The sequence below is a fragment of the Halichoerus grypus genome, chromosome 2, assembly GCF_964656455.1.
Source record: "Halichoerus grypus chromosome 2, mHalGry1.hap1.1, whole genome shotgun sequence".
In the NCBI taxonomy this organism is placed as follows: Eukaryota; Metazoa; Chordata; class Mammalia; order Carnivora; family Phocidae; genus Halichoerus; species Halichoerus grypus.
This window is the reverse complement of record NC_135713.1, coordinates 151,190,775-151,208,410: the sequence shown is the minus strand read 5'-3', so window position 1 is coordinate 151,208,410 and position 17,636 is coordinate 151,190,775. Positions and strand designations below refer to the sequence as shown.

The window sequence follows — 17,636 nt, the reverse complement described above, 5'->3', positions numbered from 1 at the left end:
TGGTTGCTGGGGACCCCACCTCTATGGGTGAGAAGGACAGTCAGGTGGATCGTGGTGAGCAGCCTGGATACTTCAAAAGTTGCTTATGACATGAGTTTGTTTTTTTTTTTAAGATTTTATTTATTTATTTGACAGGGAGAGACACAGAGAGAGAGGGAACACAAGCAGGGGGAGTGGGAGAGGGAGAAGCAGGCTTCCCGCGGAGCAGGGAGCCCAATGCGGGGCTCGATCCCAGGACCCCAGGACCATGACCCGTTCCAAAGGCAGACGCCCAACGACTGAGCCACCCAGGCGCCCCTGACATGAGTTTTTTGCCTGAGACTTGAGACACCGAGTGACAGTTTGATCTTCTTGGTCACTTAGTGGATATAATCAATAGGTAGTTGGGGGGGGAGATGGCAAGTAGGTTTTGTCTCTAGTGTCAACTAGGAAGGATTGAAAAGCTTTTGCCTTGAGCATCCCTTTAAGTGCTGGGTCTGTCTGGGCTCAGCAGGAACAGAACAGTTGATTGGCTGTGACCACCCTGGTGGGCAGAGCCTAATGCTAATTGGCTGTGAGGACCCAGACAGGCGGAGCCTAATGCTGATTGGCTGTGAGGACCCAGACAGGCGGAGCCTAATGCTGATTGGCTGTGACCGCCCAGATGGGCAGAGCCTTACGCTGACTGGCCATGACCGCCCAGGTGGGAAAAGCCTAGTGCTGATTGGCCATGACAGCCCAGATGGGTGGAGCCTAATCACCAGGCTTCGTGAGCTCCAGTGTTCCCCTTGGCCCCTCCAGTTCTCAAACCAGCTGTGTCCCCTTGCAAAGCCCTGGGTCGAGACAAAACCACTGCCCCTACGGTCCCCTGACCTTTTGCAGTAGAGTTCCTCCCCGCTCAGGCCACCTCTGTGCTGTGCCCTGGTGCACGCTCTGATTCTGTCCCTGACACCTGCTCTCTGATCTCCTGGGGCTACCAGAGGACACCCCGCTTTCTCTGCGGGACACCCTCCTCTGGCCCTTGTGTCCTGGCGTCCAGCTGTCCTCCTGCCATTGTGGCTTCCTCCCAATTCGTGGATCATTGCAGTTAGCATCATCACACATGTGTAAGAACGAGAAGAGGGGGAGACATACATATAAAGCACATCCCTAATGGGAACCACCCCTAAAGTACGTAAAGCAGATTTAGACCTGTCCCTGGACCAGGGGTCAGGGCTAAAATGGCTCCTTTCATGAAGAATTTAGTTCTGGGGCTGTTGCCATGGTGACTTCTAATGACTTTAATGACAGTAGACATCCCCTAAAACATTGTCCAGTGATTACAACCCGGGGACCACATCCAGCGTCAACTTGGAGTCAGAAGGATGGCCTGTACGTCTTCCTGCCTCCAGATGCTTTCCAGCGATAAACACCTTGACAGTGCAATAAGGATGGCCTCCCTCAGGCGCGCCCTGGGTCCCTTAGGGTTCCGTCACCTCCGAGTCCTGTCTGTGGGCTCTGTCGCCGTGCCCCGGCCCCTCCCCGGGGTGCAGCCGCCGGTGTTTAAGAAAGGCTGTGTGCCCCCGGAAGGCCTTCCCACAGGCACCGCATTCAAAGGGTCTCTCTCCAGTGTGGATACTCTGGTGACTGAGAAGGTGGGAGTTCTGGCTGAAGGCCTTCCCACATTCGGGGCAATTGTAGGGTTTCTCTCCTGTGTGCACACGGTGGTGTTTAATGAGGTCGGAGCTGCCCCTGAAGGACTTCCCGCATTTAGCGCAGGGGTAAGGCTTCTCCCCGCTGTGGATTCTCTGGTGCCTTGTGAGGTCTGAGCTCTGCTGGAAGGATTTCCCACACTCTGCACATGCATGGGGCTTCCCTCCTGCGTGAGTCACCGGAAGTCCCACAAGATCTGAGCTGCCCTGGAAGGTTCTGGAACACTGGCCACGCCGGCGCACTCTCTCTTCCCCATGAGTTCCCCGCTCGTCCCCAGGTGCCTGGTCCTGGCTCAGTGTCCTCCCGCGTCCCTGGGGTTTCTCTGCAGCGTGAAGCCTCTGGTGTTTGAGGAAGGCTGTGCGCCAGATGAAGGGCTTCCCGCAGGCCCCGCACTCGTAGGGCTTCTCCCCGGTGTGGATTCTTCGGTGCTGGACGAGGAGTGAGCGCTGCCGGAAGGCTTTCCCGCACTCGCCGCACGGATACGGCTTCTCCCCGGTGTGGATTTTCTGGTGCGTGAGCAGGTGTGACCTCTGGCTGAAGGCCTTCCCGCAGGCCCTGCACTCATAGGGCTTCTCGCTGGTGTGGATTATCCAGTGCCGGATCAGGTCTGAGCTTCCCCGGAAGGTTTTCCCACACTCCGTACACTCATAGGGCTTCTCCTCCCTCTCAGTTCTCTGCTGTCCCAGCCGGCCCACGTCCTGGCCCACGTGCAGCCTCTGGTGCTTGAGCAGAGCTGTGTGCCCGCTGAAGGCCTTCCCACACCCGCCACATGCATAGGGCCTCTCCCCGCTCTGCACCCTCTGGTGCTCGGTGAGGCGTGCACGCTGCCTGAAGGCCTTCGCACACTCAGGGCACGCGAAGGGCTTCTCCCCGGTGTGGGTCCTCTGGTGTGTGGCCAGGTGTGAACTCTGGCTGAAGCTCTGGCCGCACTCATAGCACTGGTACGGCTTCTCTCCGGTGTGAACTCTGTGGTGGATGACCAGGTCCGAGCTCTGGCTGAAGGTCTTGCCGCATTCGTGGCATGCGAAAGGCTTCCTGCCACCGCCATGGGTCCTCTGGTGCAGGACCAGGCTGGAGCTCCCGCGGAAGGCCTTGCCACACTCCTGGCACTCGTAGGGGTTCTCGCCACTGTGGATCCGCTGGTGCCTGGCCAGGTTGGAGCTCTGGTTGAAGTCCTTCCCACACTCGCGACACAGGTAAGGTTTCTTCCCTGTGTGAATTCTCTGATGAATAATGCGATTTGAACTCTGGTTGAAGTCTTTCCCACATTCGTCACACATATAGGGTTTCCTTCCCGTGTGAATTCTCTCGTGGATGATCAGGTTTGAGCTCCGGTTGAATGTTTTCCCACATTCCTGACATTGATGGGTCTTCTTCACGTTACCAGTTTTCTGGTGCTGGGTGACCTCTGACGTCTGCTGGAATCTCTCACCACAGGCTTCTCTGCTGTGAGATCTTTCTCCTGCAGCAAGTGTTCTTTCTCTCCCATTACACCTGTGGCCTCTCTCTCCTGCGATGGCTTTTGCAGGAATGAGATTCGCTTCCTTGATAGCTCTCCCTTGGGAAGCGGGGAGCCCCCCTGCATCCTGTGAGGGGCTCACCCAACGCCTCAATGACCCAATCACAGGGTCAGCAGCTTCAACCAACCCACGCTCCTGACGGATCAGTCTCTGGCATCCTTTGGATACAACCCTTGCTGGATCTTTGTCTCCAGGAACGTCCATCTTTGACTTCTGGTCCTTTATGTTATTCCTGATCTCCGGATCTGAAATGATAAGTAGACCATGCTAGCATTCCTAAAATACAAACATCACCTCTTCCCCCATACTGAGAAGTTGAAGAGGGAGGAATAAAGAACTGAGAAGAGGACTGTGTCCTGGCTGGGGCTGAGATTCGGACCTTTTTGGAGATTGTGGCCACCACCGGAACACTCCCACTTATGCCTGCTCTCTAATAAATACATACAATTTTTAAAAGAAAAAAAAAATGAAGTGGTGCATGAGCGCCAGGAGAACTCCCTTCCTTTTCCTTTTCCTGTAGCCTTGCACTGTCCCTCTGGCACCGTCCACAGACAAAATCTAAACCTCGTGCCCACTGGCCAAGGAGAAACGGTGCAGATTCAGTAACACAAGCAGGACAGAGAAGGGCGGAGGAGGAGGTGAGAGCCCAGTCCTTCCAGAACACCCGGGCAAACCCGGAACCGGGCCCCCCCACCCTGCCATCCCCCCAAGATGAGGCTGGACGCCCTTTGGCACAGACCGCAAGCACCCTGCCACCAGGCATCAAAACCACTGGGAATCCTTGATCCTCTGATGCCAATGATCCCTTTACAGACTCTCCTTGTTTGTGTGTTTCACCCCAAACTCAGAGAGCGGAGAGCGTATGGAGGCCCCCCTCCCCCGGTGGGGCCAGCTCTGCCTCCCGCAGCGTCTCCTCCCCACAGAGCTTCCATGGAGTGCAGGCCCGGGGCCCAGCATCCTCCGTGACCTGCTCACAGCCACATCCCACAGCATCCTGAATTCCTGAAACAGAAGCCCCTGCTTGGGAACCACCCAGGAGAGAGCAGCAGACACTTGGTACCTTTCCTTCTCTCCTTAGAACTCCGCTATGTCGCGCATCACCCTGGCTCTCAGCGGCCAATCCTGTCCTCGCTTTAGAAAGGTGAGACCACGGGGTGAAACCCCTGCGTTGCCCTGTCTTGTCAGCAACTCCGCACTCCGCTGTATTTCTTCTCTGCCGCTACCCAGTGCTGATCTGCCCTCTGAGCCCTGCTGTGGGCTGCGCACTGCACTAGGTGGGAAGTAATGAGCACCATGCAGGACAATACCGAGGACAGAGTCCCTCTCCTTGAAGAGCCCATGCTGGGCTGGGGGCTCACGAAGGGTACGCATGGGGTGCTGTGAGACCTTGCAGAAAGAGCACATCCTTGAGGGGGGACAGGCAAGGAAACTTCTGGAAGGACAAAGCTTCTAAGCTGAGGCCTCAGAGACCACCTGAGATAACCAGACTTCCCACGAGGCTGCAGCATGTGCATGGGTGGGAGGTGAGAGAAGCCACCAGCGTCCATGCACGCACCATGTGACCGAGCCCAGGATGCGGGACGGCAGAAGGCGGAGCTGGGAAGGGCTGGTCAACTCATGGAGGACCAAGAGGTTTGGGCTTTCTCCTGAAGGCCATGGGAAGCCCCTGAAGGGGTTAACGCAGGAGAATGGTGTAAGCAGATTTATGGTTTTAGAAGACTGTTCTGATCATTTTCTGGAGGATGGATGTTGGGTCAAGGCTGCAAGCGGGGATATCAGGCAGGCAACCACAGCAGTGGTCTGCTTGGAGCCAGGGAAGGCCCCAGTGAGCTCCGGGCAGAGGGCACGGATGCCAATGATCCCTTTACAGACTCTCCTTGCCAGAGAAGCAAGACCTGGTGCTGTCCTAGACAGAGGGGCCGAGGGGACAGGGCAGGCATTAAGGATGGCATCCACGTTTCTAACTTGGGCAACCACCTGAATTGGGTAGTTGGAGGCAAAGGCCAGGTGAGGGGGAGGCAGTGGGGGAAATAATTTCAGAGGTGTTGGAAATACCTGTGAGGCATCCGGGAGAAATGTCTGCAGAGCCGACGGGTCAGCAGGTCAGGAGCCCAGGAGGAACATCTGGAATGCAGGCAAAGATTTCAGAATATTCGTCACGCAAGTAGCATCTAAAGCAGAAAAGTGTCACTAGTTACGGCTTGGAGACCTGAGCAGAGCACAGGGTGCGGGAGCGAGCAGAACCAAGTTAGAATCCTGGCGTCTTAATCTCCCTCAACCATCCTCCCCTCGATGTCCAACAGAAGGAAGAGCACTTGTCCCACGGTGTCATCATGCCGACGAAGCCCCCCAAGGTGGACAGTGCACACCACGACCGCGTAAGCTTCTCAAGAAACTCCACGGGGCTGGGGGCTCCGTCTGTTTTCAGTGTTGGAACAGGGCCCCGAATACAGTGGGCACTCAATAAAAAACTGCAGAATAAGTGAGCAGGATACCCCTTGACCCAATAATTCCTGAAATCCTTTTCTCCCTTGGCTTCCACAGGGGGTGATATTCCAACCACTTTTGTACTATCTTTACCCATTTCTCCGTGTGTTACATGCGTTATGGAGGCCCAGCCCCTCGTCCTGTCTTTCTGTGATGTATCAGTGGCCACACCCCCTCTGGCTCCGGTGGTCTCCTTTGTCCAGGATGAATCATGATCTGGAACTCCTATTCCTCACCCACATTTTCGTCTACACTCACTGTGCATCTCTAGTCCTGTGTCTTACTGGATTGTGAAGCAAATGGATAAAGATGAACTCGTCATTTTACAGTTATTCCCCTTTCTTACTATCCCTTTCTGCCAAACGACCCGTTTTCGTTGAACAAGTATTTACCATGATCCTACGGCGTCCAGGCACTGTTCTAGACCCTGGGATGCCGTGGTGAATCAGACAAGGTCCCTGCCCTCGTGGGGTCTGGCGTTCCAGGGGCTTCTAGGCCAGAGACACAGTCGTTTATGCCACCTAAAATGTGGTCCACACACCAGCACCATCAGCCTCTCCCAGGAGCTTGGTAAAAATGCCAATTCTCCAGCAGCGTCCCAGACCCACTGAGTCAGACTGTGGGGGAGGGGCCCGGCAGTTGGTACCTGCCAAGCCCTCCAGGAGACACAGGTGGGCTATGACTTCATCTTGGACTCCCCTATTTCCATACCTACGAACTCTGAAAACTCCTCTTTTGGCCCTCTCCAACCCCATCTGAGTCCAGAACCTTCTCACCTCGTGCTTGGATTGCTTGGAAAATCTCTGATAAATCTGCTTTCTGGTTCCAACTGGTAAAGCTAATGCTGTTGGACGAAGTACTTTTCTCAAATCCTGCTTTCCCGGACGACAATGATCGAAAACTTACCGTGAATTTTTAAATCATCTATTAAAGGAAATGATAGCGCCTCTTGACTTCCGAGCTATGTTATTCCCTCGGGCTGCTGTAACAAAGTACCCCAGATTGGGTGGCTTCGAGCAGAACTTTGTTCTCTCGCAGTCGGAGGTCAGAAGTCTGAAGCGAAGGTGCCGGCAGGTGGCTTCCTTCTGTGGGCTCAGGGATCGCCTGCACCCCTCCCCCCCAGCATCTGGTGACAGCAGGCAGTCCTTGTGTCCCTTGCTTTGTAGATGCATCACCACAATCTCTGCCTCCCTCTCCACGTGGCTTCTCCCTGCTTTGGTCTCTTCACGTGGCCCTGCTCTTATAGGGACACCACTCATATTGAATTGGGGGGGGAAGGGAGCTGTTCTATTCCAGTATGACCTCACCTTAACTAATTACATCTGCAACGATCCTATTTCCAATAAGGTCCCATTCTGAGCTAGTGGGGTTAAGATGTCGATATACTGAAGGGACACAATTGGGGTGGGGGGGCACAATTCAACATATAACAAGAGCCCTCCTCTACGATTCACCTAAGAGCAAAACTGCGCTTCAGTGTCCCCCCTAACTTCCCATACACTGTGCTTCTCCCCGCGCTGTCCCTTTGCCTCCCACTCTTCTGCTCGCGATGCGCTCCAGGTCTCCCTCATCTACACCGGGACCCAGAGCCCAAAGAGCCACAGGCCAGGCACTTCATCAGAACGAATGAAGGAAGCTAGGTGATTATCCACGACAAAATGATACTTTGCTTCCATGTCAGGGAGACGGTGGAGATTAGTGGGGACTGGGGCTCTGGAAATTGGATGCCGAGTCTGAAGGTGGAGCTCCTCAATTCCTGCTCAGTGCACCGTGTAGACATGGGCGGGGGGGGCGTTGCGTGTGGACACGTCTGAGCTTTCAAGACATGCTAAAGCCTAGATCTTGTGAGTAGATGTGAAAGACATTTCCTCATTTTAAAATGTTGGCCTCGGATTAAAATAAAATCCAAGGGCATGAGCGGGGAAAATGCTGCCTACAATCCTACCTGGCCCTGGGGCCATCATTCTTCAGCCCGTGACCTTCGCAAATACTTCCCACAGCTGCAGGCCCACCTGTTGGCACCTTCTAACCATTTCAATCTTTTTAAAGTCATATTTGCGTGCATGCGTTACAACGATAGAGCCCCTGCCTAGAGAGGGACCCGGAGACTTGCACACTCAGGCACACACGTGAAACAAGTTAGTAAGCACTAGCTCAACGAGCTAAACGAGATGAGAAGCTCAGAGATGCGGGTGGCAACTCTGGAAGGCTTCCCAGAGGAAGGGGCTTTTGAAGCTACTCATAAAAGGATGGGCAGACCTTTACAAAGAAGAGACTGGCCTAGACCTCGCCCCCCTCCTCTGAGCTCCCAGGGCAGGAACATTTCAGATCAAGTAGGACAACACGTCTGGCCCGCACAGCTCATTCCTGTGGTTCGGTCTGGTCCCCCATCGCGGCCCTCGGTCACCCCCGGAGCCCAGGAACGAGGTCTCGCGCAAAGGCTCCGGGCACAGCGCAGGGCAGGGAGCGGGGGCAGCCTGGGCCTGGGGGAGAGGCAGCTCGCTGCCCCCCAGGAGGGAGCTGGAACCCACCAGGGTACGGAGAGGCGGCAGCGGATGGTCGTGGCGGCGCGCGCCGGGAGCCAGAAGGGGACCCAGCCCCGCCGTCCCCGAGGCCCAGCCTCTCCCCACTGGCCGGCCTCCAGGGGTCTGCTCTGCGCCCCGCTTCCCCGGGGCGGGGGTTAAGGTGCCCGGGCGCCGGGACCCCCGGCTCTGCGCACGCAGCAGGTCTCACCTCCAGGCCACCCCAGCCTCCCGCTCCGCCGCGGCCCCCTCCACGGCGGCCATCGCGCAGCCCCGGCTCGGCCCGCGTCAGGAGCGCTCCCCGAGCCGGCGGTCCCCCCACCCCCGCCGCCAGCTGCCGCGGCGGACACCTCCCGCCCGCTCGGGGGTCTCCTCTGCGCAGGCTCGGGCGGCCCTACGGCAACCTCTCGGGGTCTCCTCTGCGCAGGCTCGGGCAGTTCCCGCGGCGGACACCTCCCGCCCGCTCGGGGGTCTCCTCTGCGCAGGCTCGGGCAGTTCCCGCGGCGGACACCTCCCGCCCCCTCGGGGTCTCCTCTGCGCAGACTCGGCCGGGCCCGCGGCTCCCGTCCCCGCCCGCTCGGGGGTCTCCTCTGCGCAGACTCGGCCGGGCCCGAGGCGCCCGCTGGGTCTCGCGCGAGTCGACTCCGGGGAGGCTCCGCGCGGCGCGGGCTGGTGCACCTGCCAGTTGTCCGGGGTCCTAGACCCGTCGGCGGCTGGGCTGTGGCCCGTGGGTCCGGGTGGGCGAGACCTCAGCAAGCAGTTTTACATTTTTGTTCCAATTTTCTTTAGTTCTCCCCCCCGCCCCCGCAAGCCTTAGTGGTCTCATTCGTGGATGCCTTCTTTTCGCAATTTCTATTTGCAATGCCCCGTCCAAGGCTAGGTGACAGGTACCCAAGGACAGCTGGCGTAACGTTTAAAAGGGCAGGTTCTGAAGTGAGAAGTCCCGACACTCAGAGGGAATCACTCTCCTACCACTTGGGGGCTGTGTGACTTTGGCAAGTTAGTTAACCTCTCTGCGTCCCACTTGGTGGGTCGTCCCCCTTTTCCTCGCTAGCTGTAAATGCTGTCTTTATCACTGACTCGGCCGCACATGTATTTGGTCATGTATTTGGGGTATGCTTCTCCACTTATCTATATCTTCTTTGATAACAAACTTTTTGTGAGCTTTTATTTTCTTAAAGGTGTTTTTTTTTTTTAAGATTTTATTTATTTGACAGAGAGAGAGCACAAGCAGGGGGAGCGGGAGGCAGAGGGAGAGGGGGAAGCAGAGCAGGGAGCCCGATGCAGGACTCGATCCCAGGACCCCGGGATCATGACCTGAGCCAAAGGCAGACGCTTAACGACTGTTCCACCCAGGCGCCCCTATTGTGAGCTTTTAAGTACGTTTTAGAGTCTGGTAGGGCTAGTCCTCTCTCCATTTACTCTTTCTTTTCACAAAATTGTGACCATGAATATACTCTCATGTTTCTTATTTTTAAATTAACTTTTGTTTGATTTGTGTGTGTGTGTGTGTGTGTGTGTTCTGTTTTAAGAACCAAGATCTGCTTAAGGCAGAAAATGAAAATGGACGGTGGCGGGAAGGACAGGAGCTACCAAACTTTATGAGACATATAGTCCTGTGAGAAATGGTTTAGTCCCTTCTGCCCCCCTCCCCCGCCCCTTCGTCCCCCTCCCCTCCCCCACCTCCTTCTTCCACGAGGAACTCTTCTCCTCTCAGCAGCGTGGGTTCATCCTGTGATTCATTTGTGCTGCGAATATTTATGGAGTGCCCACTCTGCCAGGCACTGGGATGCGATGAATGTGGAGCTGAACCCGAGGCCCTCTCGTGGAACTTAGAGTCCCATGGACGAGATTCACTTCCACCAATGCCTCTAAAGTGAGAACTGTCACGGGAGCTGTGGACTGCGCACAGTGCCCTAAGACTTTAGAAAAGAAGATCTGACCTACACAGGACGGACTCTGAAGTCTCCCTGCAACCGGGCTTTCTCGAAAGAGCCAGGCACACGAAGGACAACGAAGGAACAAGCCCATCTCTGACTCGACACAACTCGGCTCCTGGAACAGGAGAGTGTAGAGGCCACCTTCAGGCCAACAAGCAGAAAGGCCCCCACTGACCCCCTGGCTGGATGCAGACCCATCGGGGGACCCACCTCAAAATAGCCACAGGCCCTAACTGACCGATGGGCTACTTACAGCCAGGTACAGTTACCAAAAAGGGGAGAATTCCATACATCCCCGTACCTGCTCACCTTCCCCCTTTAAAAGCAGCCCCCACCCGCCGCCTCCTTGAAGACCGTCTCTCCTCTGCTGTCCTGCCCGCGCTCCCTTGCGGGGTAATCAGTGAACTTCTGTCACCTGTGTTCTGCCTCAGGTGAATTCATTCCCTGCCTGAGGATCAGGCTTCCACCTGATCCTCGCCCCACCTATGGGGGCCCCCATCCAATCAAGAGACACTCCATTTAGGCACCATATTTAGTGGCCTGTCCAAAGACTTTGTGGTTCCCGTACATTTGGGGGAACCCAGCACATGGAGCTTTTGCCTGTCTGGGACTCTAGTCCTCCTTGGAGAACTGCTGGCCTCCAGCCTCGGTCACTCCTCAGTGAGGCTCCGAAGCCCCAGGGGGAACCAGCCGGACTGCCCTTGCCTGGAAGGCTGAAGGATGTCCCCTCTTCCCTTCGGATGGACCCTTCCCTCCCTCTTGTTGCTCTTCTTGGCCCTTCGGGAGTCTAACCCTAGTGGCCCCTCAAAGGACTGAAGGCCTGGGCCAGGGCGGCTCCCTAGGGCGATCGGACTGGCCGCGCCGAGAGCACGAAGGGCCCCTTCCCTCTGCTTTCTGACTCCGACTGAAGGTCTGCTCCTAGAGTCCCGCGTCACGGCTCCAGCCACCATCCTGGTCTGCAGGCCAACTGTTCCCACACGGCTGAGCGGTGAGTCCTCTCCTCCTCTTTCCCACCTGGTGGGTCTCACTGCTGGGGGGACACCCCCAGGGGAAGCACCTTGCCATTAGCTGCAGCCCTCTTCTTGGTGGGACCCCTGGCACGGTGGGACACCCCAAAAGAGTCTCCCTGTATTTGCACGACCCCTCTGGGTGATGGGACGCCCCAAGAGTCTGTCCTCTCGGATAGGTCTGGTCCTTTCTCAGGGCAGCAGGACGCCCTGACTGAAATCACGACCATGAGTCTGAGCTCCATTCCCTGTGGCAGGCGCCCCACTGGGGATCGGCGGCCAGTCTTTCCCCTACGGACACCCCTCTCTTCCTTCCAACTCACTCTTAGGCTGTGTCCATCAAAGCTGGAACAAATCTGACCCCCAAGGGGAGGAAAAACGTCTCCCCTTTTTGTGTTTCCTGGCCTCCTTGTGGCTTGAGGAAAAACGTCTCCCCTTTTTGTGTTTCCTGGCCTCCTACAAACTCCCAGATCAGGAGGAACGGCCCTCCCTTGGGGCTGTCTTCCAATGCTGTTCTCCAGCTGGACCTTTGCTGGAACGTCTCCCCGTGGTCCACTGTCCCATAGGTGTCTTGCTCAGTGTCATGGCCCCAAATCAGGACCCGGACATAGGAGCCCCTTGCAGAATGTGTGCGGTCATCAACCAGTCTAAGTAACCCCCCTCCTGACATCCTGGATGCTGGCTGATTCACTGTTCCTCCTTCTCATGGATGTGGGGGCTTCTCCCTCATTCATTTCCCGGGTTCATGGCTATGATTGTTGGAGCCACTGTGGCTTGTCTACCTCGGGCCCGAGGCTTTAAGGAATATTCCCAAGCAGCTACTGAAACTCCTTGTGTTTTGGGGAAGTTCCCCATCGATTCTGGCCCAACACGGACTGCCTACTCCCTCTTGTTGGCAGGAGAACATGGCGTCTGCTCCTTCGTTCGAGCTGATGAGGCTTAAAACCAGGAGTCCTCGTTCTCTGCCCTCTGGGGGCACCTTGCCTCTTCTGCCTCTCCTCCTGTCTCTGCACCACCTTGGGTGCGGCCTGCATAACTGACTTCCTAGACCACCTCTGTGCCTCCAGGACCATTGGCTCCTTCCCCCCCCCCCCCATAGTCAAGGGTGAAGAGCAGCCCCTCATATTTGCACCGCCCACTTCAGACTGCCCCAGCGGGGTCCCAGGTGAAAACTGACAATGGGGAACAAATTGATTGACTGTTAAGCGAACCCAGGTGAAATGTGATTTGATATTTGAACTAATTTAAGTTTGTTGGTTTAATTAAGACAGGTCTTTAGTGTTATCAGCATTAAGCGTGAAACTTTTTATTCTACCAAGGTTTACTGACGGTCAAATAAGCTTGTGATCTCCGTTGCAATTTGTCGGCAAAAAGATGACTTAAAATGATGGTGAATTTGGTTGGTCTCATAGTTCTCATGGGTAATTGTTAAGATACCTTTCAAGGTCTTTGGTAACCCAAAACTTGAAAATTTGAATGATAAATTGGGATTGAATTTGTTGGACCTGTAGGTCTTTTCCAAATAGGATGGAGTGCTAACACATTGATTACTGATCGTAATCGGTTTGTACTTTTGGCTTCTTAATGCAGAGAAACAGGATGTCTGAGTGTTGGGAAACATGCTTTGTGCTTAATTGATTCATGAATTTGCCATCTGAAGAATTCTGGTGTAACAATTCACGGTTGGTTACTAAGTTTCCACTGGAGACTCAGGTTTCTTAGAGTTAAAATTCTGCTGAATGTAATTAAGACTGGTGGAAATAAGAGAAACAACTCTGTATGTAGAAAAGTAGAAGATCTGTAAGGAGATAGAAGGAATGGGAATATGTTTTTGTTGAAGGTAGAAGAAGGTAATTTTGTCCTAAATGAGACTGGTTGTTTGGAGAGAAATGGCTTGGGACAAAATCTGAATGCAAAAGAAATTTGTAGAAGGTTTGTGATGGGAAAACTTTGGAAAGGAATTTTATGTATGGTCAGGATGGACTAAGATTGAAATGAATAGATTTTAAAAGTACACTGGTATAAGATTAAAATTCTGCTTTCTCTCTGTTAGAAAGACAAAGTTTTCTTGGATTGTTGGTTTGCTCTTGATAAGGAAATGTAAACAAAGCTCTTTTCTCTTTTCTTTGCCCAGAAAACTGAAGTTTCTATGTTTTGTCTTTATTAGATCTTTATTGAGCTGTAATCCTATTTAGGCATGTGCTTTATTTTTTATTTTTTATTTTTTTTAAAGATTTTATTTATTTATTTGACAGAGAGAGACACAGTGAGAGAGGGAACACAAGCAGGGGAGTGGAAGAGGGAGAAGCAGGCTTCCCGCGGAGGAGGGAGCCCGATGCGGGGCTCGATCCCAGGACCCTGGGATCATGACCTGAGCCGAAGGCAGACGCTTAACGACTGAGCCACCCAGGCGCCCCTAGGCATGTGCTTTAAAACTTTCTAAGGTTTTAGCAAATTTCCCCGAGATTTGAACTGTAAATGAAGTCTCTTTGACTAATTAGGCTTGTTTATTGGTATGTTGTGTTCTGGTACAAGGTCATCACTTGATATTCTGATTATTGAAGTGTTCTGTGTCACAAACATAACTGAATTACAGTCTCGTCACTTGCAAAATGTGTTTCATCTTCAAGGAGATTCATGAAAAGGACTTTTTTGACAAAAAAATGTTTGATGTCCTTGAACTCATAAAATTAGGGGCGCCTGGGTGGTGCAGTCGGTTAAGCATCTGACTCGTGGTTTCAGCTTAGCTGGTGATCTCAGGATTGAGCCCCGCGTCCTGCTCTGCGCTCAGCATGGAGTCTGCTTAAGATTCTCTCTCTCTGGGCTCCTGGCTGGCTCAGTCAGTTAAGCGTCTGCCTTCCGCTCAGGTCATGATCCCAGGGTCCTGGGATCGAGCCCCACATCGGGCTCCCTGCTCAGCCGGGAGTCTGCTTCTCCCTCCGTCTCTCCCCCGCCCGACTTGTGCTCTCTTTCTCTCTCACGCTCTCTCTCAAATAAGTAAATAAATAAAATCTTAAAAAAAAGATTCTCTTTTTCTGCCCCCCCATGCCCATGCGCAAGTGTTCTCTCTCAAATAGATACATAAATACATCTTTTAAAACTCATAAAATTAGGGACGCCTGGCTCAGTTGTTAAGCAACTGCCTTCGGCTCAGGTCATGATCCCAGCGTCCTGGGATCGAGCCCCGCATCGGGCTCCCTGCTCGGAGGGAAGCCTGCTTCTCCCTCTCCCGCTCCCCCTGCTTGTGTTCCCTTTCTCGCTGTCTCTCTCTGTCAAATAAATAAATAAAATCTATAAAAAAAAAAAAAAAAAAAAGCTTTAAAAAAAAAAAAATAAAACTCATAAAATTAAAATAGATAAGACTTTCCAAATTAACTAAAAGGTTGCATTCAAACTGAATAAGAATTAGTAACATGGGACTAAATAAATTGAGGAAGATGATTATACTTTTGTGACTCTTGCTTAAGACATTGCTGGCTCTTTCAGACTAAGAAAACTTTCTCTTAAGCTAGCTATGACTTACAGAAATGTAATAAAGTGTTCATTTGTGAACGAGTTGAAGTGTTTGGCTTTTCTCTTTACCTGAACCCTCTGAAATTCAAAAGGTCTCAGTGAGCTTTCATAGTTGTTTGCATAAGTTCAATAAGAATCTCTTCTCCTGGGGGCGCCTGGGTGGCTCAGTTGGTTACGCGGCTGCCTTTGGCTCAGGTTATGATCCCAGGGTCCTGGGATCGAGTCCCTCATGGGGCTCCCTGCTCAGCGGGGACTCTGTCTCTCCCCCTCCCTCTCTTCATGCTCTCTCTCTCTCTCTTTCAAATAAATAAAATCTTTTTTAAAAAATCTGTTCTCCTTGTAACAGGACATTGGAAACATTGGTTATTTTACCAAGGCTTTGACTGGAATGTCATATTTGAGAGAGGCATGCATAGACTCAGATATGACCAAACAGCTTTAAGGAACTAAGGTTGACTTTATGAAACTTGGAGCCATAAAACCCCTTGGGAATGTTGGCCTCATACCTTGCTTACAGAGTTCCCAGCAGCCTCACCAGGTGAGTCAAGAATGTCACTTCCTGGCAGGTGCAGGAACCTCGGGATATTTGGGGGACCTCATAAAAAGGAATTCGCCCAAATCTACAGGTATGGCAGGTACTTGGCTTGGCTTCTGGCCTAGAGAGGCTACTAAAAGTTCAATCAACATTTTTTTTTTTTTTTAAGATTTTATTTATTTGACAGAGAGAGACACAGCGCGAGAGGGAACACAAGCAGGGGGAGTGGGAGAGGGAGAAGCAGGCTTCCCGCAGAGCAGGGAGCCCGACGCGGGGCTCGATCCCAGGACGCTGAGATCATGACCTGAGCCGAAGGCAGACGCTTAACGACTGAGCCACCCAGGCGCCCCTCAATCAAGATTCTTTATGATAAATTCCAGCAAAGCAAATTTTAGAAGATCTATATGGCCAATCACTGTTCTTGCTGAACTTATGTAAATAATTAGGCCAAGTTTGTTAAAATTGGACTTGTTTTTTGAACAGATTATCTTGATTTAGCTATCTCTGAAAATAATGGTGATTTTAGAGAGAAAAATTATGTTTCAGTAACACACCTTTGCAGATGTTAAATTCTAGTTCCAATTGTCTTGGAATGTTTGTTGTTTGCTGAAGCTAGGCACCTTGAGGTAAACTTCAGAGAAATTGCCACAGGAGCTCATGTATAAACCATCTTCATGGTTGTTGTTCTGTGGGGATAACAGGACCCCATGGGCATAGGATTACTTGAACAGCTGGAGAATGGGACGGTTCTCCAACAATTGTATAACTCAGGTAGCAACTTGACCAATTCTCTGTGGCCGGGATGAGAAAGTTGTTCCTTACAAGCCAGAGCACACCCCACTCTATGGAGTTAATTATGGATTTGTGGAAATAAGGGATGACCCTGCTGTCTTCATGATTGGATTGGCCGGGGCACCTGGGGATGCCCATATCTCTCCAGAAAAGTCTTCTCCCACTTGCCAGTGATTCCTTGTAATTAGGATATTATTAGGGCTAAACATCAAACAAAAAGGGCTTCTTATATCTAAAACTAATGATGTAATGTATGGGGATTAACATAACAATAAAAAAATTAAAAAAAAAGGGCTTCTTGATGGCTTTATCCCTTTGCCATATTTGTCCTAGGAGTCACTTTTATTGATGTAAAATTGCAAATAGAGGTTCTAGCCAAGCATACAACAGCCACCTTTAACAAAACCCATCTCGGGCGCCTGGGTGGCTCAGTTGGTTAAGCGACTGCCTTCGGCTCAGGTCATGATCCTGGAGTCCCTGGATCGAGTCCCGCATCGGGCTCCCTGCTCGGCAGGGAGTCTGCTTCTCCCTCTGACCCTCCCCCCTCTCATGTACTCGCTCTCTCTCATTCTCTCTCTCTCAAATAAATAAAAATCTTTAAAAAAAAAAAACCAAAACCCATCTCAAAGTCACCCACAAATTCAAAAGCTGGCCCTCCAAAACCGAATATCTGGCCCGTGATATCCTGACCTCAGCTCAAGGAGGAACCTACGCTTTATAAAAACAGAGGGTTATGTATATACTCCAGATTACCACGGAAATGTGACAGGGTTTCTAACTAACATGAATATTCACATTGGCACTTTAAACCCATCACTCTCTTCCCTGTAATGATTGGTTAAACTCCTGGAGTAGAAGAAGATTTTGTCAACTATCAAAGGACTCTTAGTTGGGCTTATTTTTCTTTTTGTTCTTTGAATTCTACAGTATTTCATATCCGTTGGGCAAACTGTCTCCACCACTACTGACCACCAAAACCAGTACAGTCCAAAACCTGACCGCTTGTTCTCAGGTAACATACATCCAAAATGGTGGGGATTGGGTATACCTCAAGAGTCTTTGCAGGACCGAAAGCCACTTGAACCTGTCTGGACCGGGCCCTGTTAAGTTCTCTGGACCACTCCAACAGCAGTAAAACGGGCTTATCCCCGTGAATCCATCTTTCCAGAATCAAGACCTCTCTGGCCCCGGATGAGGAGCCCTCCACCAAGTACAGCTGCAAGCTGGTTGGAGATCTACACGTATTATTCAAATGAGACTCGGGTGATGCAGACCCAGGGGCCTAGAGGACCACGAATCTGGCCCATTGCCAGTCCCTGTCCTCTCACATTTGAGCATTCTATATCAGAAAAACTCCCTGAATATTTTCTTCCCCAAACTCTCATGACTGCTCCTTCCCAATTCCAAGACTGCGTTCTCGACCTTTTCCTTCAGGGTGACCTCTCCAAATTTACTTTGTCAGAAATCCTAATTTACCAGGAGCTGTTCCCTCTCCCTTAATGTCCTGCTGTCACAATACAATCATCACCCCTTTTGGGGCCAAGCTATGTCTTTCTCATTGTCCCCTTTCGGCTTCCTCCTTCCAGACCATGCAACACAAAGGTGGTTTTCCTGGAAAGAAATCCGTTCATGGCTCTCCTGGCTTCTTC

The 17,636-nt window shown here is 52.2% G+C and overlaps 2 protein-coding genes across 9 annotated transcripts in view; one reads left to right on the top strand and one right to left on the bottom strand.

Annotated features, from left to right (window-relative positions):
- Positions 1 to 17,636, top strand: part of RABEP1 (rabaptin, RAB GTPase binding effector protein 1) — a 204,810-nt gene that overhangs the window by 25,912 nt on the left and 161,262 nt on the right. The window lies entirely within an intron of this gene.
- ZNF594 (zinc finger protein 594) lies at positions 1,245 to 8,779 on the bottom strand. Of its 7 annotated transcripts, none has more exons than XM_078067771.1 (3): positions 8,412 to 8,779; positions 5,247 to 5,315; positions 1,245 to 3,436 (listed from the first exon to the last, which is right to left on the bottom strand). In XM_078067771.1, exon 3 carries the CDS (start codon positions 3,393 to 3,395, stop codon positions 1,440 to 1,442), a length of 1,956 nt encoding a protein of 651 aa, XP_077923897.1. In that variant the 5' UTR covers positions 3,396 to 3,436; positions 5,247 to 5,315; positions 8,412 to 8,779; the 3' UTR covers positions 1,245 to 1,439. The 7 variants fall into 7 exon arrangements, with proteins under 7 accessions (XP_077923897.1, XP_077923896.1, XP_077923895.1 ...); XM_078067770.1 differs by lacking the exon at positions 8,412 to 8,779 and adding an exon at positions 8,210 to 8,400; XM_078067769.1 differs by lacking the exon at positions 8,412 to 8,779 and adding an exon at positions 5,401 to 8,203.

Bases quoted from the DNA above. Each gene is read 5' to 3' on its own strand.
- ZNF594 (XM_078067771.1), bottom strand. From the start codon at position 3,395: ATGGACGTTCCTGGAGACAAAGATCCAGCAAGGGTTGTATCCAAAGGA.